This window comes from Oncorhynchus gorbuscha, linkage group LG16, assembly GCF_021184085.1.
Source record: "Oncorhynchus gorbuscha isolate QuinsamMale2020 ecotype Even-year linkage group LG16, OgorEven_v1.0, whole genome shotgun sequence".
Taxonomy (NCBI): domain Eukaryota; kingdom Metazoa; phylum Chordata; class Actinopteri; order Salmoniformes; family Salmonidae; genus Oncorhynchus; species Oncorhynchus gorbuscha.
In genome coordinates, this window is record NC_060188.1 from 17,942,832 (window position 1) to 17,962,279 (window position 19,448).

Below are 19,448 nucleotides of genomic sequence, written 5' to 3' on the forward strand. Positions count from 1 at the left end.
TCACAGTCTCAGTGGTCACAGCACTGGGGAATGTCTCACATTCACACCTCAAAATGGTGCCTCCCTCCCAGCCAACGAGCACACCAAAACAATGCTGCTCAGCATAGCTTCCACTTAAAGCTGGACTCCTTAATGGTGAAGCAGCCACATCCGTTTGCGATATTACAACAACAAAGACGTTACTGAAAACCTGTTTTTCCAGAAGAGCACAATGTGTACTGCAATTTCTACCATGCTGCACAAATCAATAACAACGGTGGTGGGGCAGCCAGGGGCGCTGTTTCCCCCTACTGCAGATTCCATCTTTAAGTATTGAATGTCAAAATCAATAACAACGGTGGTGGGGCAGCCAGGGGCGCTGTTTCCCCCTACTGCAAATTCTATCTTTAAGCATTGAATGTCACAATAAACTCAATTCAAACAAAGTCCTTTAGAGACATTGTTTGGGGTTGATCTGTGATAGCCTGTGGTGGCTGTACCCAAGTAATGAAAGCATTTTTGTAGGTTGGTAGTGCCCCTTGACCCATGGAAAACTTCCAAGGTAAGTCAAAAAGCAATATTTTTGACCTTGTATTTACTAAAATAAAGTATTACTGAATTATGAAAGCTATCCGTTTGCGATTTCAGCACCACAGCTGGGCCAGTCAGTCAGTAAGAATGCTGTCTCTGGCTGGGATTACAAAACCACTGATTACTGCCCTTTTCTGCAGAGATAAAACATTGGCTCCTACATAACTCATTACATCATTACATTTAAGTCATTTAGCAGACGCTCTTATCCAGAGCGACTTACAAATTGGTGCATTCACCAATACTCCAATCAGCAACCTCGTTTCCCACTCACTCTAAAATGGTGCTTATGGTTGGCCAATTGGAGTAAAATATGATGGCCCCACATAACATTGTTTCGGGCCTTTCTTCATTGTAACACATTCCTCAATCCTATAACACCACCGCAATCCCATGAGACCCCAGGCCTCAAAACACTCAAAACGTCACTCACAATAACCTGCACAACAACCATCACAACTGCACTGAGCAATATAGTCACAAAAAACAGTTCTGGCTGCCCCATGCCACCGTGGAGGACAGTCTTTCATGATCCATCCAGGATCAGGGTGGGTTGGTAGTAAACATAACTAATCCTGTGAGGCAAGCCAGTGGGCATTTAGCCAGCATGGCAGAACAGAGCAGAACTATAGCTGGACTGACAAAGGAACAGCTCTTGTTAAGACTGACTGGATGGGCAAGGTAGGTTTGGCTTTGTGAAATGTCCATGGGGACATGGGTTGGGATCATGTATACTAGCTTAACATAACCACTCCAGGGTTTTTTCCCCGGGGGCCACCTAAGTACAAACCAATGTTTATATATATATATATATACAGTGACTTGCGAAAGTATTCGGCCCCCTTGAACTTTGCGACCTTTTGCCACATTTCAGGCTTCAAACATAAAGATATAAAACTGTATTTTTTTTGTGAAGAATCAACAACAAGTGGGACACAATCATGAAGTGGAACAACATTTATTGGATATTTCAAACTTTTTTAACAAATCAAAAACTGAAAAATTGGGCGTGCAAAATTATTCAGCCCCTTTACTTTCAGTGCAGCAAACTCTCTCCAGACGTTCAGTGAGGATCTCTGATTGATCCAATGTTGACCTAAATGACTAATGATGATAAATACAATCCACCTGTGTGTAATCAAGTCTCCGTATAAATGCACCTGCACTGTGATAGTCTCAGAGGTCCGTTAAAAGCGCAGAGAGCATCATGAAGAACAAGGAACACACGTTAGTTAACCAATTTGTTAACATCCCTGTTAGTGAGCAATTCTCCTTTGCCAAGATAATCCATCCACCTGACAGGTGTGGCCTATCAAGAAGCTGATTAAACAGCATGATTTTTACACAGGTGCACCTTGGGCTTGGGACAATAAAAGGCCACTCTAAAATGTGGTTTTTTCACAGCAGATGTCTGAAGTTTTGAGGGAGCGTGCAATTAGCATGCTGATTGCAGGAATGTCCACTAGAGAGGTTGCCAGAGAATTGAATGTAGAATTATCTACCATAAGTCACCTCCAACGTCGTTTTAAAGAATTTGGCAGTACGTCCAACCGTCCTCACACCCACAGACCAAGTGTAGAGAGAGAGAGATATGACATGCTATTCTATAAAATAATTTCCCCGTAATGAATATTACCTGATTGAGCTAATCATGTAAATGTAATTAACTAGAGAGTCGGGGCACCACGAAATATTATTTATAGAGCTGTTATCTTCCAAATAAACTCTTAAAGACCTAGTAATATTGTACATCAATAGCAGTCAATATTAATCGTCACCTTAATTCAGTCTCATCTGAAAGTTGTAAATTCTTGGTTATCTTCACGAACCCTGGCTAACAAGTTGAATCAGCAATACAAAATTGGGTTTAATTATTTATTTACTAAATACCTAACTAATCACACAGAATTACACATACACATAATTAACCATAACTTGATAACAAATGACGTCATAAAGTAAAACGTCCCTAGAGGGCGGAACAGGCATGACAGCTTGTTACAGAAAAGAAAAGGGGCTGGATTTGAGTGAAAGAGCGGGAAGACTGAGAAAAAAGGGCGAAGCTGTGCTATCGTAAATACAGTATCTTATGCATTCTAAATTACCGTCCATTGGGAAAAGGAAAATGCAATAAATATTTACTTAGAGCTGAGCTTCGGTAGGTTGGTGGGAGATGGAAGGCTGTGTTGCCAAACCGAGTCTTTTGAAGAATGTCTCTGGTGGTCAATTGGATACGTTGGAGTAACGTTGTTGTGTGGTAGACGGGATACTCTGTTCCTTCCTAATAACCTGTGTTTGCAGCTGTTTATCGTTGTCTCTGATTGGGGATCATATTTAGGCAGCCATTTCCCCCACTGTGTTTTGTGGGATCTTGTTTGTGTGTAGTGGCCTGTGAGCACTCCATGACTTCATGTTTTCGTTTTTTGCTCTTTACTGTTTTTGTGAGTTTCATTTCAATTAAACATGTGGAACTCTACGTACGCTGCGCCTTGGTCTGACACTCATTATAACAATCGTGACATGTGGTGAAATATGTTGGCACCCTTGCACATTACAATGAAGTGCAATGGAGCAGAATTTTCAGTTTTTTCTTTTCAAAACTGGTTGAACGGCTATTTTTACCCTGTTGGCACCTGCAACTTACCAAAGGTTAAATAAATTACACAGTAAATGAGAATCACTGCCTCCAACCAAATTCATTGGAATTTTGAATGATTTAATTCAGGATTTTTTAAAACTTTGTTTTTTTCTTTTCTTGGTTCTGTGCAGTTCTAAGTCAAACAAATACACAAGTAAACACAAAGTTTTTTCTAATTCAATTTATTTTAGAAGAAAAAGGCTGCATCTACACAGGCAGCCCAATTCGGGTCCTTTGGTCATTAATTATTAGTTTTACCAATCAGATCAGGTCTGAAAAAGAGTTGATCTGATAAGATATGATGTGATTGGTCAAAATAACAATTAGTGGAAAAAATGTCAAAACTATCGGGATGTCTATGTATGTAATATGTAATACACTAACTTAAAATATGTGTCATTTTATGCATCTTATTATTTGAACTTTGGTCTGACCCAAACTCAGTGGGTTTCCTGCAAGGCTGCAGAAGACAGATATTAATGTGTTGGGTTCTGGCTTGAGTTCAACCTGGCCTCTAATTTGTAACAATTCCCTCCTATTCAGTTTCCTGAACTGAGATGACACCTGTGTAAGCAGCATAAGGTAACATGACCTGTTTAATTATGTCCTTGACTCTAACACCCTTCACTGTAACTCACCCGAGTGGAACAACTTATGTACCACAAGAAATGGCCCTCTAATGCTCCATACAGGTCATTTATCTTCCATACGGTGGTAGAGGTTTAAAAAGTAGAAGTGTGTACAGTATTTGTTGGTCTACACATCATCAATACGTCATTACTTGTGTTTACACCCGCACAAATATGCTTTGGTAACACACATTGTAAGCACCTGCCATTATTATGCCCTGTTTGACCATTGCAAACATGGGGGACAGAAAACACCGATCTAAAGTTTCAAGGTGATGGTGTGGACTAAAGGCTCAGTAGGTTATAGTGGGCTACTACCGGTCTAAAACCACCATAGTACATTGGCCCGATGTACCAGTAGGGTATCTGTCTACCATCAGTCCCTGTCGTGCAAAGACGTCACCACGAACCCAATTAGAAGAATAGCCTACAAATATGACATGCACGCATCTCTTCGAATAGGACAAACACAGGCTAATATAATATGTTAAATCAATGAAAACCCCTGTCCAATGCTAACTTGGAAAACTTACTTGCATCGAGTCGTTGTTAGCCATCTGGTGTCTTGTGTATCACACAGGCTACAACTGCGGTGGGATGACAGTCTTCTTCAATGTAGCTGATGATTTTTTATTATCAAATCATTTTAGTGATCTACGACACCATCAAATCAGGTCCTGTCCGCTTGGAGTTATTTGCAGTCAAAAAGCAGGCCAACATTGGCGAATACCCTCAGCACTTTAAAACGACAGTGAACTGTACAGAGAGTTAACGGGCGCCTGTCTCTGCCCAGGTAAGCGAGAGCATCGACAAAATGAACATTGTAAGGCCTCTCATTCTCTTCTTTAGTCCATGTTCCAAAAGAGCAAGAAGTTACGTGTCGCCGTGTCCACCTTTCAACTATGTTGTGTAGTTTGAAGGCTGACGTTGACTGGTTCATCTGACATTCTACCCCATGTAATTGGAGAACATGGCAGCTACAGAAATAATACTAAATGGACATCATTCAATTTTTCACTCACTCTCGAAAATCGACATTATTATTAGGCTATTATTTCCATGTATTGCGTCGTCTGTCCTATAATCGGGTTATGAACCAGAACCGTTGTGTCTACATAACATAGTCTCCCGCTTACGTAGCCTACCGCTCACGTTATCATTTCCAGTTTAAATCCAGGCGAAATATCTATAAACCACAAAAGAATATCTGACATTTTCTTACTCTGAGAAAATTAATGCTATCCTACGGCACTCTTCACTTTCTGAGAGCTCCTTTGTGCGTGCCTGGTCGTCAATCAACAGTATAAAAACTGTATGATGCTCGTTGCTTGTGGGGGCAACTAACCAGTGAGGGTAGCTGAGAGCAAGTGAGGGGCGCGCGGCTTATTGGTCATGTGATCACTACAATCGCAATAAACCTGTTGACGATAAATCACAATTTCGCGCCTTTCTTTAGTAATTTCATAAAGCGAGCCCTCCTTCACCACTTGGCACCCCTAAAAACGACCTATTGGTGATATCGCCTTATTCATATGGGCCGAGTCTGCTGACCTACCTAATTTACCATTGTTCATTTGTTGTAGTGGAACTAAATGGATTAAGAGAGAGACTTAATGGTAAGGACTTAATATTGTCCAGGGTAAGCGACTCTTTGTCCGACTCTGGCCATCACTGAAAGAGACTAGTGAAGCCTTGTGGTTAGTTGGCCAAACTGTTGCTCAAACTGTACATGATATTTAGTCTCGGAAAGGTTGCAACCTGGAATCAGGGGTAGACGTAACATAGTAAACGAAAATCATTGACTCTCAAATTAGTATAATATGTATTATGTGTGATATGTACAATTTGTATGATATATTACAAATTGCAATTTGTTGTCACTAAAGTTAGCTAGGTGGCTAATGCTAACATTAGCTAGACTAGGAGTTAGGTTAAAGGGCAAAGTAGTAAGTAGTTGCTAAAATGCTACAGTTGTCTGTGATGAGATTTGAATACACAACCTTTGGATTGCTAGACATTCGCATTATACACCCACCAATCCACCTTCCTTTTATTGTTGCCTTCAGTAACCTTCGGTCTTATGTAACCATACCAAATGTAACAGATCATACTATTAGCCTAGTGGTTAGAGTGTTGGGACAGTAACCTAAAGATTGCTGGATCAAATCCCCAAGCTGACAAGGTGAAAATCTGTTGTTCTACCCGAGTAAGGCAGTTACCCCACTGTTCCCTGGGTGCTGTGGATGACGATTAAGGCAGCCTCCTGCACCTCTCTGATTCAAAGGTTGGGTTAAATACAGAATAGCATTTCAGTTGAAAGCATTCAGTTGTACAACTGACTAGGTATCCCCCTTTCTCTAATTTAAGTGTTCCGTTTTACTATGTTACTTCTAGTATGAGGAAAGCCTGTAAACCCAGACCCTAGGAAACCTGAACATTGGTACATTGTGGGAGTCAACCAATCATATATAGCCTACTTCAGTGGAGGCAACCCCTCTGTCTAGACAAGAGAGACTACATGGCATCAGTCTTTCACAGTAGGTTATGCTGTCAGCATATCAATGTGTTTGTTGCCATTGCCAACCTGGTTACAAAATAACAAAAATAGGAAGAGATAGTTGAAAGTCATTTTATTTCTTTATTATGGTTATATTAAACATACTTAATGATACATGTATCAGACACAAGCCTAAAATTATCTTAAATAGTGAATTACCATACAGTAGGCCAATCACAGTCTACAAACACAACTCAAATATAAATCAATTTAATAGCAACAGTTTAATAATCGAATTATTGTAGCAAAATTGATCAAGAGTCAATGAAGGAGTTTGAAAATAATATTAGGTTTTCCAAACTCTGATTAGGCCTATAATGTACTTAATAGTATGCCTCTGGTGATTATTTGAACTATAATGTTTGATGATGGCCAGTCATGTCTATACAGATGTAGGATCTTCATTTGAGACAGTTTGCTACAGCAGGAAAATAATCCTGCGGCAACCGGAAATGTGAATTATGTGGATTATAATTCAAATTGATATTTCACATAAGGGAAAATCTAATCTGACATTTCAGAGTGGAAATTACAAACTTCAGAAGTCTTTATAAAACCTCAAATACACTACGAGTTTGTTTTTGATGGGGGGGAAATAGTTTTTTGAAAGGTCTCAAACCAAATCAAAACTGTAGAAATGAAAATGGATGTACATGTATAGACTCTTCACTCTGTCCAGCTTGATAACAGTAATTGAAACGAAAGCTAGACAGCGAAGAATTCAAGCATTTATGGTCCCTGACTATTTTCTTCAAGCAAATAATACATTTTTAACGCGTCCCTCCGGACCTCAGTGAAGACCGAATGCGGCCCAAGGGCAAAATGAGTTAGACACCACCGGTTTAAATGACAATGTATTACATAAATATCCTTTTCACAAATGCTGCATTCAAACTGAAATAAGTTGTCATACACAGCATCACATACATTTATAATATCACCATGTGGATACATACAGATATACTTTTAAAAATATTAGCCTACCTGTCAAGATAGTTTCATAGATGTGCTTGGACAATACTAATATTTTATATCCTACGGTACTGATAATGGATAAAGACCGATTACATGGGTTACAGTATTTATTTACAGTAGTCTAACTCAACCATTAGGTGGCAGTGTTCATCCACCTCTATTTACAAACGGAACTAAAAGAGGACATACATCATAAGCCTTTATTAATTAATGCATATAAAACATTTATAGATACTACATATACCTGTATAGATGCTAAAATTAGAACAAACTTGCATAAATAAACAACAATTCTCATGAAATCTAAACTAAATTATGTGCAACTGATATTACTCATATTGCACAATTCACCATACATTTCTGATTGCACATAACAGTAGAATTATATAAAACGTATTAACAAAAAATGTATCAAATTTTACATCCCGACTGAAACCCTACCCAGACATTTTGTAGCCTTCCCAAGTAGGATGTACGTACATGACATACTGTAGTAGACCTGACACCAAAGTAATACAAGCAGGAATCAAAAGTGCATGAGCATTCAAAACTCCAAAACAGAGACAGGTGGCTCACAGATCAAATCAATTTGTTGATAGATCAACTGTTGACACGATTGAGATAGATGAAGGATATTCATTTGACAAATGTAGCCAACATGTATTCAAGTTTGAGGCTTTAGGAACCTAGTTTCCCCCTCCGTTAAGCCATTATGGCATTGGTCAAACACAGCACTTATTTAGTACAATGTTAAAGTCCTTCCAACACTTTATATCCAGTTTCCCATCTCACAACATTGCCTCATCACTACTGCAAATAACTCCCTCTCCTGGGGCGTATTTAATAAAGGGCAATGTATGTTGATGTAATTCTCTGAACAGTTTGTTACATTTTTATCAGTGCTCTGAGTGTTGTGCTCTCTCTGTGTGGTAGTGTCGCTGTCTCAGACTTCCCTATCATGACATCATTTGTAACCTTGGAAACCCATTGAATAAAGGCCAACACAAGAAATGAGGTTATAGCTTTGGAATGCAGGGTGACCCCCTCCCCGCTGTGAAAGGCAGAGCAGAACAAGGACATCCTACTCTAACCCTCCCTCTTTTCCTGTGTGATTGACAGCCCAATTATTTTGAGACATTGCTCTCTCCTTAAAAGGGTGTTCTCCTACAAAGGATTGCGTCAATTCAAAGCAGTCCATTTGGTCCAGACCGTAGCTAGCAGCAGTATTTTCTCCACATACAAAACAGCTTCTCTGAGGATTTTAAACTGATGATAATTTAACACAACCAAATCTAATCTAGTCCCACTTACCTGTAACATTTGTCAAATTTAAAATAATTAACAAGTGCACTTTGGCATAACTATCGCCTAGAATAAGGTTCATACTATACAGTTAATCAAATTTGGGGTTTGGTTCAAAGCAATAGAGGTAAAATACAAAATATATATATAGTAATCCTATGTGTATTATTACAGTATATTAGATGCAGTACCAATGGGAGCTGTGCCATTCTTAATTCTCTAATGATGAAGTGTTAATATATAGCATTCTCTGAAGATTATTTTTACAATACAGTGAATGTGGATTTCTATGTAGATATGAAGTTAGAATGTATAGCATGCTCTTTTTGTGACGTGGTGTGGTTTAATCAGTGTACCTCACTGTTATGTTGGCCCATGTCATGAATTTATAGTGTGGAGATGCAGTGCCAACTTGTGTCATGTGAATACAGTATGCAGTGCATAGATATGACAGTGATGAGTGGTGTGTCCTCCTCCTTCCCTGGCTTTCAGTGCTGTGTCTCCAGCTCCACCACGGTCCAGTCTCCCTGGGGGGAGCTGCCCTGGCTGTCTGGGGAGTAGCTGCTGACAGAGGTGACAGTGGCAGAGGGGGGACTGAGCGGGGGCAGCAGGTTGGGCCACATGCTGCTCTCCAGGGGGCTCAGGGTTCCCCCGCTGCCCACAGGCAGCAGGAGCAGAGGGGGGCAACCCCTGTCCCCGGACAGCAGCAGGGTTTGGTTGATGAGCTGCTGGACGATGTCCACCTTCTTGCTCCAGTCCAGGTCCGTTGGAGGAATGGGACGCTGCCCCTGCTGGCGTGAGTCTGGCCAAGTCTGCTTGGATGTCCACTTCTCCTGCTGCATCTTTTTTTCCCTCTCTCTGTTCTGCTTTCTTTCCTGACCCTCATCCTCCTCCTCACTGGTTTCCATGGCCTCATAGATGGTGCATAGCCCAGAGGATGGGGAGAGCATGACTGCAGATGGACTCCTCGACTGCTGCTGCTGTTGTTTCTGTTGCTGTCTGAGCTGTTGTTTGAGTTGTTGCTCCAGCTCTAGCTGCCACTGCAGCACCTGGCGGCGGTGTCTGTGCTCCTGCTGCTGCTGCTGGAGTTGGAGCTGGAGGAGCTCCCGACGCTGCCTTTCCAGCTGCATCTGCTGCTCCTGCCTCAGACACTCCTCCTCCAGCCACTGCCTCTTCTGCCTCTCCTGCTCCTGCCGCTCTCTCAAGTGCTTCTGGTGCTGCTCCAGCCTGCGCAGCTGGCCGTTGGCTACAGCTGCAGACTGGAGGGACCTGGAGGTGGTGTCAGTGGGTCTCCTGTTGCACTGCTGCTCTGCGATGTAGTGGTCGTTCATTACGAGATGAAGAGGAAGCTGGATGTGGTCCTCCTCCCGTAGGCCCACGGGTGGCTCTCTCTGCTTCTGTTGTGACTGGTGGGACTCTTCGGTCTCCGCTTCGTCACTCTTGGGACCTCCTGCTAGACAGTCAAGATAACTTTGGATGTGCGTTAGAGACGCATGCACCAAAAAGGAGGGGTAGGACAGCATCCAGGGCCAGAGGATTCAAGGAGAAGAATCAAAAGGAGTGGAGGGAAGACATAAAGCAAAACGAAGGATGTGCTGAGGGATTGACGTCTTTACACAAAGGAATAAAGTAAACACAAACAGAAACCTGTCTCGATCAGTTGAAAAAGGACAAATAAATGAAGTGTTTGACCACAGTTTACTATTCTATTATATATTGGCTCATCTAAGTGTTATAACAAACCTACTAGTCGTTGTATTCTGTTATTTTGGGGTATACATTTGTGGTGTGGAAGGACATATCAAATTCTTACTGATCAGACCGTCACATTGAATCTTTGTGTTCTGGCTTCAAATGTCCCCGAGGGTAATAGCGACTGAGTAGTGGAAAACGAGTACAGAGGATGGCATGCATCCTTGACTCATCCTAAATCATCCCTTAACTTATTGGAACATGCAATGACTCATTAACACGACATCTGTCTGATTGGAGTACTTGCCAACATCTATGACCTAATCTAATACATATTACATAACCCATCTACTATATAGACTATCAGTACCAGAGTCAAATGAGGTCTAGAGTTTGTTCTCAAATCATTTGGGAAAAAGGTTATGAAGATGACATTGAGTTGAGGTTGAACTACAATTGTTAAATTGTGGAGACACTTCATGGATTTATCAACAACTAATTTGTAAGTCGCTCTGGATAAGAGCGTCTGCTAAATGACTTAAATGTAAATGTACAGTACATGTCTATACATTTAATATAATACGACAATTCAGACAGTTCCTGACATGGGACAGGACATTAGCTAAACAGATGTAACAGCAGTGGCCAATCACATCTTAAATGTAATCGCTTTCCCATATGTGTCTGGTAACCCTGGAAACCCAGAACTAAAATCTCACGTAATTGCGTCAGAGTTTAGGTCATTTACATACATTTGCAACCCATTCATATAATGTAATAAAGTGGTGCGCAACATTGTTGGTAATCATTTTGACTTAAGTCTTTGCCCTCAAGATGCTGGCCTGAAACTCAGAACTATATGTAGCCATAATAAGGGATAAAGATCACATGACTAGGAGCAATTAATCTCCCCTGCCTCTATGATCTGGCATTTAACCACCATTAATCCAAATGTGAATTGACACATGAAAAAATGTCCCAGGGAAATATCCCCACATAAAGGCTAGATTGTGATAACATGAAAATTAACATGCAAGACTTGACATGCCAGGGACTAGACAAAGAAAATGGGGAACAAGGGATTAACCATTTTACTTAATAACTAAATCATAAACTACTCTGATGAAAAAGTCTTTGACCAACCATATGTTTTCTTCATATGTGTGGGGTCACCAACATACACCTGACTGCTTTGAAACGCATTCTATCCCACATCAAAAATCAACTCAGCCAATACAAGGATGCCCCTGGGACCTGCTCGGCTAATTACCAAAACGTGTACCTCAACACTGACCATGCCTTACTCAAGGGTAGCCATGGTGTCCCAACAGACACGTACAGTACTATACATGCAACAGAGCGTTCCCAAAGCAACATCATGAGACACCTGTATGTTCATGATGGGCCTACTGTGCAAAATGCCACATCTGGCTTTTTTTGTTTTGTTTAGGAAGACTATAATGGTGCAGAACGTAGGAGAGGAGGAACAAGGGATGCTCTGATTTCAGTACCGACAAACATAGGGATCCAAGGGCTTTCCTTGTCTGGGTTGAGCAGGAGCAGACAGGATGGAGTCGGATCTCTCATCCACTTCAGCTTCTTCTTAAGACACATTCAGGTGGGTGTGGGGTAATGCCATTATGTGTGTGTGTTGGGTGGAGCATTCAGGAGGATACAGGCAGGTTTCAGCTGCACATCGCAGAGGAAGAGGATGTGAAACCTTCAGGACATACAGTAAAGGGACCCAGGAGGAGGAGTCTTCCCTGGTGTCTGTTTGGGGACTACCACCTACCAAGGACATTTACAAATGTGGTGTTGGTCTGCGTTGAATCCATGGAGGTCAGAGAGTAACATATACATGCTGGAAAACAGGGTATGGGACACCAGGTGGATTGCCTCCTAACCAAAATTCCATTGAGCATCAACACCATTCCACAGATAAAACTTCACTTCCTGGTGGGAAGTGATTCCCATGATGAGGTCAGTGATGTCATTTAAATATATAAAACTGACCTAGACAACAATTGAGACATGCTACGCTAATGGGAAATAACAAGAAACAGGAACAACATGCCTTGCAATGATGTTTAATGGAATTTTGAAAAACCTACTTAGCATGAACCATTCATTTATGAACATCCCTAGTGTATAATGGTTTAATCAGATACAATTTCAATGTTAGTACATGCAAGTTGAAATATCCAATATCACTAAAAGCGTTTCAGTGAGAAAAGCGTTTTCAGTGAGCGTCAATTCTAAATGCAGAGGAATGCAGGTTTTTTCCCCACAAATAGTTGTTAGTTGGTTCTGAAGCACAAATGATCAACTAAGAGAGGCATGAAGCATGACCACTTAAAACAGATGCCCAAAACACACTGTACATGACAACGTTACTTGCCACGATAATCTATGCAGGGAGAGGCAAACTTCCTGCAGGGAAAATTAAAACTAGACAAACTTCAAATCGAACACTCTCATACCGACCTTAAGAAAACTGTAAGGGGAGGAAAGCCATGTTAAATATCTAGCCTTTATTAGATACGAAAATGGTGTTGAAAGCAAAACGACAAACTTGTAAAAAAAGAGAGTAGGATATCTCTACGGTGCAGGATCAAATGGAGCGTGTACATAGGGGAGGGCGGACCAGGTTCCAACTAAACAAGTACAAAAACATAATAATTGACATTTGTTTGGTAAAAACAGTAGGATAAATACACATGTAGGTAGAGTCCATTCTCCTTTTACTCCTCCTTTTCTTTTAAGAGCTTTGTCCCAACGGACCAGTCAGTCAATACCCCCTCAGGGGTTACGCAGTGTTACTTAAAAAGAACATTCTAATAGAAAATGGTAGCTAGTAGCTATTGTACATACAGTAGTGCCATACATTCATAACCATAATAGTAGTATGAAAGAGGGAGGCTTCACTGATCTACAGTCTTTTTCTTTCCCCTTGCCTTTTGTTTCCTACCATCATTTGCTTGTTTTTCTAAACCATCTCTAACCCACCTGGAGAGAAAAACTAAGAACAGGGGGGGGAGGGGTGCGAGGGAGAAGGTGCATTCCAGGGGTAGGGACTTATACGTTACCTGCCAGAAAGCTATCAGTCTTATCGCATATAGCAGAGTAGTAGGGTGGCTGGCCCTCGCTGGCCTCCCCGGCATGCTGGGGCCCCAGGCGGAGGGTGTCCTCCAGGGTGTTGACCTCCAGGTCGTCAGCATCAATCTTCCCCCCCAGCATGTAGTGGTGCTGGTCCCCAGGCTGGCCCAGGGGCAGCAGGTCTACAGGGCCTCCCAGCAGCTCCACTGATTGGGCGGCCGCTGCAGGCAGGGTCAGCTCCTTGATGAGGGAGGGGTCCTTGGCCTCCTCGGGCAACTGGTCCTCGTTCTCCAGGGAGAAGATGCCGGGACTCTTACCGCAGCTCTCGGCAGTGGAGTGGGCGTTGGAGTTGGACATGGTGCAGTCAAAGCCGTAAGACGCCACTGAGTTGGCAGACTGGGGCGTGCCGCCACCCCCGTCCTCCTCTCCTTCTCCGGCCGGCACCTCCACCAGCTCCTCTTTTAGGGCAGGCAGGATACAGGCAGACGGTGGGCTGTCGAACTCAGCACGGTCATCCATGGTGACGGGGACATCTGGGTCGTTGATCTGCATCTCACCCTCCATGTCGCTGGCCTCGTCTCCCGAGGTGGAGGGGGAGGAGGGGGCAGAGGCGGGGGCAGTAGGAGGGCCTGCACCCAGGACCTCGTCAGCAGGGAGCGTCTCAGCCTCCTCCTCCTCGTCACCTCGCTCCAGATGGATGCCCAAGTCCTGCTCCAGGTCAGGTTGCACATTGGATGGCACGGGAGTCTGCTGCTTGTCAGAGCGTGACTCCACCCCAGAGCTGCTGTCATAGTCACGGAGCTCCTCGGGAGTGCTGGTTTCACTGCTGCTGTGGACGGCCAGGGCCGTGCCACTCAGGGTGCTGGACTGAGACATGCCCACAGCATGGGGCCCTGGGGGAGCAGAGGCCTCCACTGGGGCAGAGCTCTCCATCTCCTCAGGGGCAGACTGAGGCTCTGAGGGCTGCTCTGACTGGAGCATCAGAGAGGGGGCGCTGAGATCCAACCAGGCCTGGGCAGAGGACTGGGTGGGCGTCTCAGGGCCGTCAGCCCCGTGGTCAGACAGGGGGCTGGAGGCGGTGTGGGGGGAGGAGAGGTGGGGCTGGGCCCAGGGGTCAGTGAAGGGGTTTGTCTGACCCCAGGCTGAGGAAGGTGGGATGGGTGAACGGCTAAGGTTATCCAAGCGGTCCTCCTCTGTGTAGTCGTCCTCATCTGCGTTCCCACAGCTCTCCAGTCCACTCTCCGTCACCCCTTCGCTGGGCATTTCCACATCTTCATCATCCTCCTCCTCCTCATCCTTCTGCTGACACACCTTCCGGTGGTCCACTGCCCGCTCTGAGCTCAAGTCCATATCATCAACATCAACTCGCTCCTCCTCGATGGCCAGGGTCTCCACATCGGGGGAGCACATGAAGGCTCCTTCTCCCTCTGAGCCCTTGAGGCTGGAGTCTACCAGGGCGTCGGAGCTCTGGGTACCCTGCAGCAGGCCCGTGTGCTGGGTGCTGCTCATCTCTGACGACCCCTGCAGGCGGCTGCTCATACTGCTCACATCCTCAGAGTCCATCCCTGACAAGAGGTCATCCCCATGCCAACTGGTGGCACCACCGAAGCCTGCAGGCTTTGCCTCCTCAGAGGGCTGAGAGCTACTCATGTCAAACAGTGATGTCGGCTTGCACACTTTCCTATCCTCTTCCTCATCTTCATCTTCCTCCTCCTCGATGGCCAGGGTCTCCACATCGAGGGAGCACATGAAGGTCCCTTCTCCTTTGGAGCCCTTGAGGCTGGAGTCTACCAGGGCGTCGGAGCTCTGGGTACCCTGCAGCAGGCCTGTGTGCTGGGTGCTGCTAATCTCCGACGACCCCTGCAGGCGGCTGCTCATACTGCTCACATCCTCAGAGTCCATCCCTGACAAGAGGTCATCCCCATGCCAACTGGTGGCACCACCAAAGCCTGCAGGCTTTGCCTCCTCAGAGGGCTGAGAGCTACTCATGTCAAATAGTGATGTCGGCTTGCACACTTTACTATCCTCTTCCTCATCTTCCTCCTCGTTGGCCAGGGTCTCCACATCGAGGGAGCACATGAAGGTCCCTTCTCCCTCGGAGCCCTTGAGGCTGGAGTCTACCAGGGCGTCGGAGCTCTGGGTACCCTGCAGCAGGCCCGTTTGCTGGGTGCTGCTAATCTCTGACGACCCCTGCAGGCGGCTGCTCATACTGCTCACATCCTCAGAGTCCATCCCTGACAAGAAGTCATCCCCATGCCAACTGGTGACACCACCAAAGCCTACAGGCTTTGCCTCCTCAGAGGGCTGAGAGCTACTCATGTCAAATAGTGATGTCGGCTTGCCCACCGTCCTCTCTTCTTCCTCATTGTCATCATTGTCATCATCTTCGTTGATCTCCTCATCTGCCTTCTCCACTGCCTCCTCCTGGTCCTGAGAGGGAGAGACCAGGACCCCTGAGGTGAACTCATCCATGGGCTGAGACATCATGCTGAACTCAGGAGGGGCTGAAGAGGAGGGTATGAGGAGGTCCTCCTGCTGCTCATCTGGCTGGACCTTCACCTCCTCCAGGACAGGGCTCTGTGGAGACATGGCAGACTGGTTCTGGGCCCAGGAGTCTGGCTGGACCTTCACCTCCTCCTGGACCGGGCTCTGTGGAGACATGGCAGACTGGTTCTGGGCCCAGGAGTCTGGCTGGACCTTCACCTCCTCCTGGACCGGGCTCTGTGGAGACATGGCAGACTGGTTCTGGGCCCAGGAGTCTGGCTGGACCTTCACCTCCTCCTGGACAGGGCTCTGTGGAGACATGGCAGACTGGTTCTGGGCCCAGGTGTCTGGCTGGACTTTCACCTCCTCCTGGACCGGGCTCTGTGGAGACATGGCAGACTGGTTCTGGGCCCAGGAGTCTGGCTGGACCTTCACCTCCTCCTGGACCGGGCTCTGTGGAGACATGGCAGACTGGTTCTGGGCCCAGGAGTCTGGCTGGAAAATCACCTCCTCCTGGACTGGACTCTGTGGAGCCATGGCAGACTGGCTCTGGGACCTGGGTTCTGGCTGGACGTGCATGTCCAGCAGAGCAGAGGCATTCTGGGGCTCCCTGACCGGGGACATGGGCCCGGTGGGGGAGCATGGCGGAGACATGACCGTGGTGCCCAGGAGAGACACTGTGTCTGCTGGCTCTTCCAGGTGGACCAGGTCCAGCTGAGCTGACAGCTGAGAGATAAAGGCCTCTGGGGCCTCCTTTGGCTGGCTGGCCTGAGGGGGCACCGTCTCCTTCTCCTCTGGGACTGCAGCCACCACTGCTTCTTCTGAGGTTGCCATGGAGACTACAGCAGCCAAGGAAGCTGCAGCTATGGCAGCAGCAACAGCGGCGTCCTGGGTCTCACCAGTTTCAGTCGCGGGCTCTGCCGCCATTGTGGGTTTGGGGCCACGCTTTACTGCCATGGGGGTGTTGCTGCCCACAGTCTTCTTAGGGGTGGAAGCCTTCCCTGCTGGCTTGGTACTAGGGGTCTTGGGGCCAGCACTGACATCCTTTGAAGGCGTAGGCTTGCTTGGCGTCTTCTTGGTGTCTGCGGCCTTGCTGCTGGCAGCCGGCTTCATGGGGGTGGAGTCCGGCTTGGATGCGGAGGCTGATTTGGGAGTCTCAGGTTTGGTGGTCTTGGCTGGTGAGGTACGAGTGAGAGGAGCCGCTGCAGGCTTCTTGGTGGCTGATTTGGTAACATCTAGAGGAAATGTATAACACAAGCTTGTGAAGAGGAAAAGGACAAGGGTTGGAAACTTAATTATGATGAACAAATGATCTAATATTTAATAAAGATATATTTAGAAAAATGTAATAACATGTAATGCTAGTAATAAAAAGCTAAACCAAAACTGATGTCCCCTGTTACCTTTCTTGATGGGAGTTTTTGAGGGCTGTGATGTCGGGGTCCGTCCAGCTGAGGGTGTTGTAGAGACGGCTTTGGCAGAGGCTGGTCTGGGAGTGGTGGAGGTGGTTTTAGCCGTGGGGGTGCCAGGCTTGGCTGTGGATGTGGAGCTCTTGGCTGTGCTGGCTGTGGCTGGCCTGGCTGCAACAGAGGCAGGGCGAGATCCTGGAGCACCAGTGGCAGGCCTGAGGGAGAACAGGAGAGCGGTGGGGTCAGAATCACTGAGCACAGCTTTCAAACCAGGGGGGTCATCTACCAGACACCATGAATCAGTATTTCTGTAGAGGTGATAAAATGTCGAAATGGAGACGTGACTGCGAGGGCTATTTATATAAATACAAATAAAGCGACACTAAATTAACACCAATGTTTAAACAGACTCATTTGCATCGTCAAGCGAACGTTAGGTCCCTTGAGTTCCACATGCTGGTAACCCCTGGGCCATAAATCACAGAGCAAGAGGCCCTGTCGACTGTATTCACAAGTCATTCTGTTACGTCACTTCTACAGCCCTGCCAGACACTAGACTTCCTCAGGAACACAACACAGAGAGGTCATAAACCAAGTGACGACGGAGAAAACACAACAAGAACACGAGAGGACGAAGAGGAGTCAACTTCCATTCACTCCTCATCTCTTCAATGCCTGGAGTGGCTGGCCCCGACAGGGCTAATACAGTAACTCACCCAGTCAACCCAGTCGTCACAACACCCTGAGGCATCTGAAGCAGTGCAGCCTGGGAGATAAGTCACACCACACATACAGAGTGGAGTGGAGCGCACCGCACCCCCCCGCTACATCCATCCCACCTCTCCTGACATGAGGGTAATGTGCACTCTGGTCAAGTAGCTTCCACGTCAGGCCAGTGCAAAGTAGCCGACATGCAGTGACACAGTCGTGCGATCTCGTTAGCCTACGCTACACTGCACCACCGCCTCTAAATAAAGAACAGAGTTAACATCGGCGGCGGGGAGAGGGAAGATCGCTGGGGTCATGTTCATCTTTAATTCAGACGGAGCACAGAAATAACTTGCTCAAATCCCTGTTGGAACTATGGATGGAGTTAAAAGCATATTTTGTTGTACAAGAGCAAACGCTGCCAGTTTTTACATGGCAAGGAAACCCAGAGTGCCACGCACACCCTGTCAAGTGTAGGCCTGATGGAACACACTGCCTGTCTGGTAACATCTAGCCTCGACATGATGTCCACTGGACACTAGCAATGGATTACAGCCATGCACAGCTTCCTTCCCTGTACAGTATGAGTTGTCATACATAGGTAGAGAATGAAGAGCGGTGAAGAGGGAGGGAAGCAGCTGATGACCCTGTACAGTATGAGTTGTCATACATAGGTAGAGAAAGAAGAGCGGTGAAGAGGGGGGGAAGCAGCTGATGACCCTGTACAGTATGAGTTGTCATACATAGGTAGAGAATGAAGAGCGGTGAAGAGGGAGGGAAGCAGCTGATGACCCTGTACAGTATGAGTTGTCATACATAGGTAGAGAAAGAAGAGCGGTGAAGAGGGGGGGAAGCAGCTGATGACCCTGTACAGTATGAGTTGTCATACATAGGTAGAGAATGAAGAGCGGTGAAGAGGGAGGGAAGCAGCTGATGACCCTGTACAGTATGAGTTGTCATACATAGGTAGAGAAAGAAGAGCGGTGAAGAGGGGGGAAGCAGCTGATGACCCTGTACAGTATGAGTTGTCATACATAGGTAGAGAATGAAGAGTGGTGAAGAGGGAGGGAAGCAGCTGATGACCCTGTACAGTATGAGTTGTCATACATAGGTAGAGAAAGAAGAGCGGTGAAGAGGGGGGGAAGCAGCTGATGATCCTGTACAGTATGAGTTGTCATACATAGGTAGAGAATGAAGAGTGGTGAAGAGGGAGGGAAGCAGCTGATGATCCTGTACAGTATGAGTTGTCATACATAGGTAGAGAATGAAGAGCGGTGAAGAGGGAGGGAAGCAGCTGATGATCCTGTACAGTATTAGTTGTCATACATAGGTAGAGAATGAAGAGCGGTGAAGAGGGAGGGAAGCAGCTGATGACCCTGTACAGTATG

The 19,448-nt window shown here is 45.8% G+C and overlaps 2 protein-coding genes across 5 annotated transcripts in view; both read right to left on the reverse strand.

Moving 5' to 3' along the window:
* LOC124000824 (serine/threonine-protein kinase N1-like) overlaps positions 1 to 5,154 on the reverse strand; it is a 57,471-nt gene extending 52,317 nt beyond the window's left edge. The window contains exon 1 of the mRNA XM_046307458.1: positions 4,371 to 5,154. Coding sequence (XP_046163414.1) covers positions 4,371 to 4,394 — 24 coding nt within the window. The 5' untranslated portion in view covers positions 4,395 to 5,154. The remainder of the gene's footprint in view (positions 1 to 4,370) is intronic.
* Positions 5,155 to 12,434: 7,280 nt separating this feature from the next.
* LOC123999082 (mucin-5AC-like) overlaps positions 12,435 to 19,448 on the reverse strand; it is a 37,031-nt gene continuing 30,017 nt past the window's right edge. For all 4 annotated transcript variants that reach the window (XM_046304459.1, XM_046304456.1, XM_046304460.1 and 1 more), the window contains exons 4-5: positions 17,347 to 17,567; positions 12,435 to 17,178 (exon numbers count right to left, since the gene is read on the reverse strand). In XM_046304459.1, coding sequence (XP_046160415.1) covers positions 13,439 to 17,178; positions 17,347 to 17,567 — 3,961 coding nt within the window. In that variant the 3' untranslated portion in view covers positions 12,435 to 13,438. The remainder of the gene's footprint in view (positions 17,179 to 17,346; positions 17,568 to 19,448) is intronic.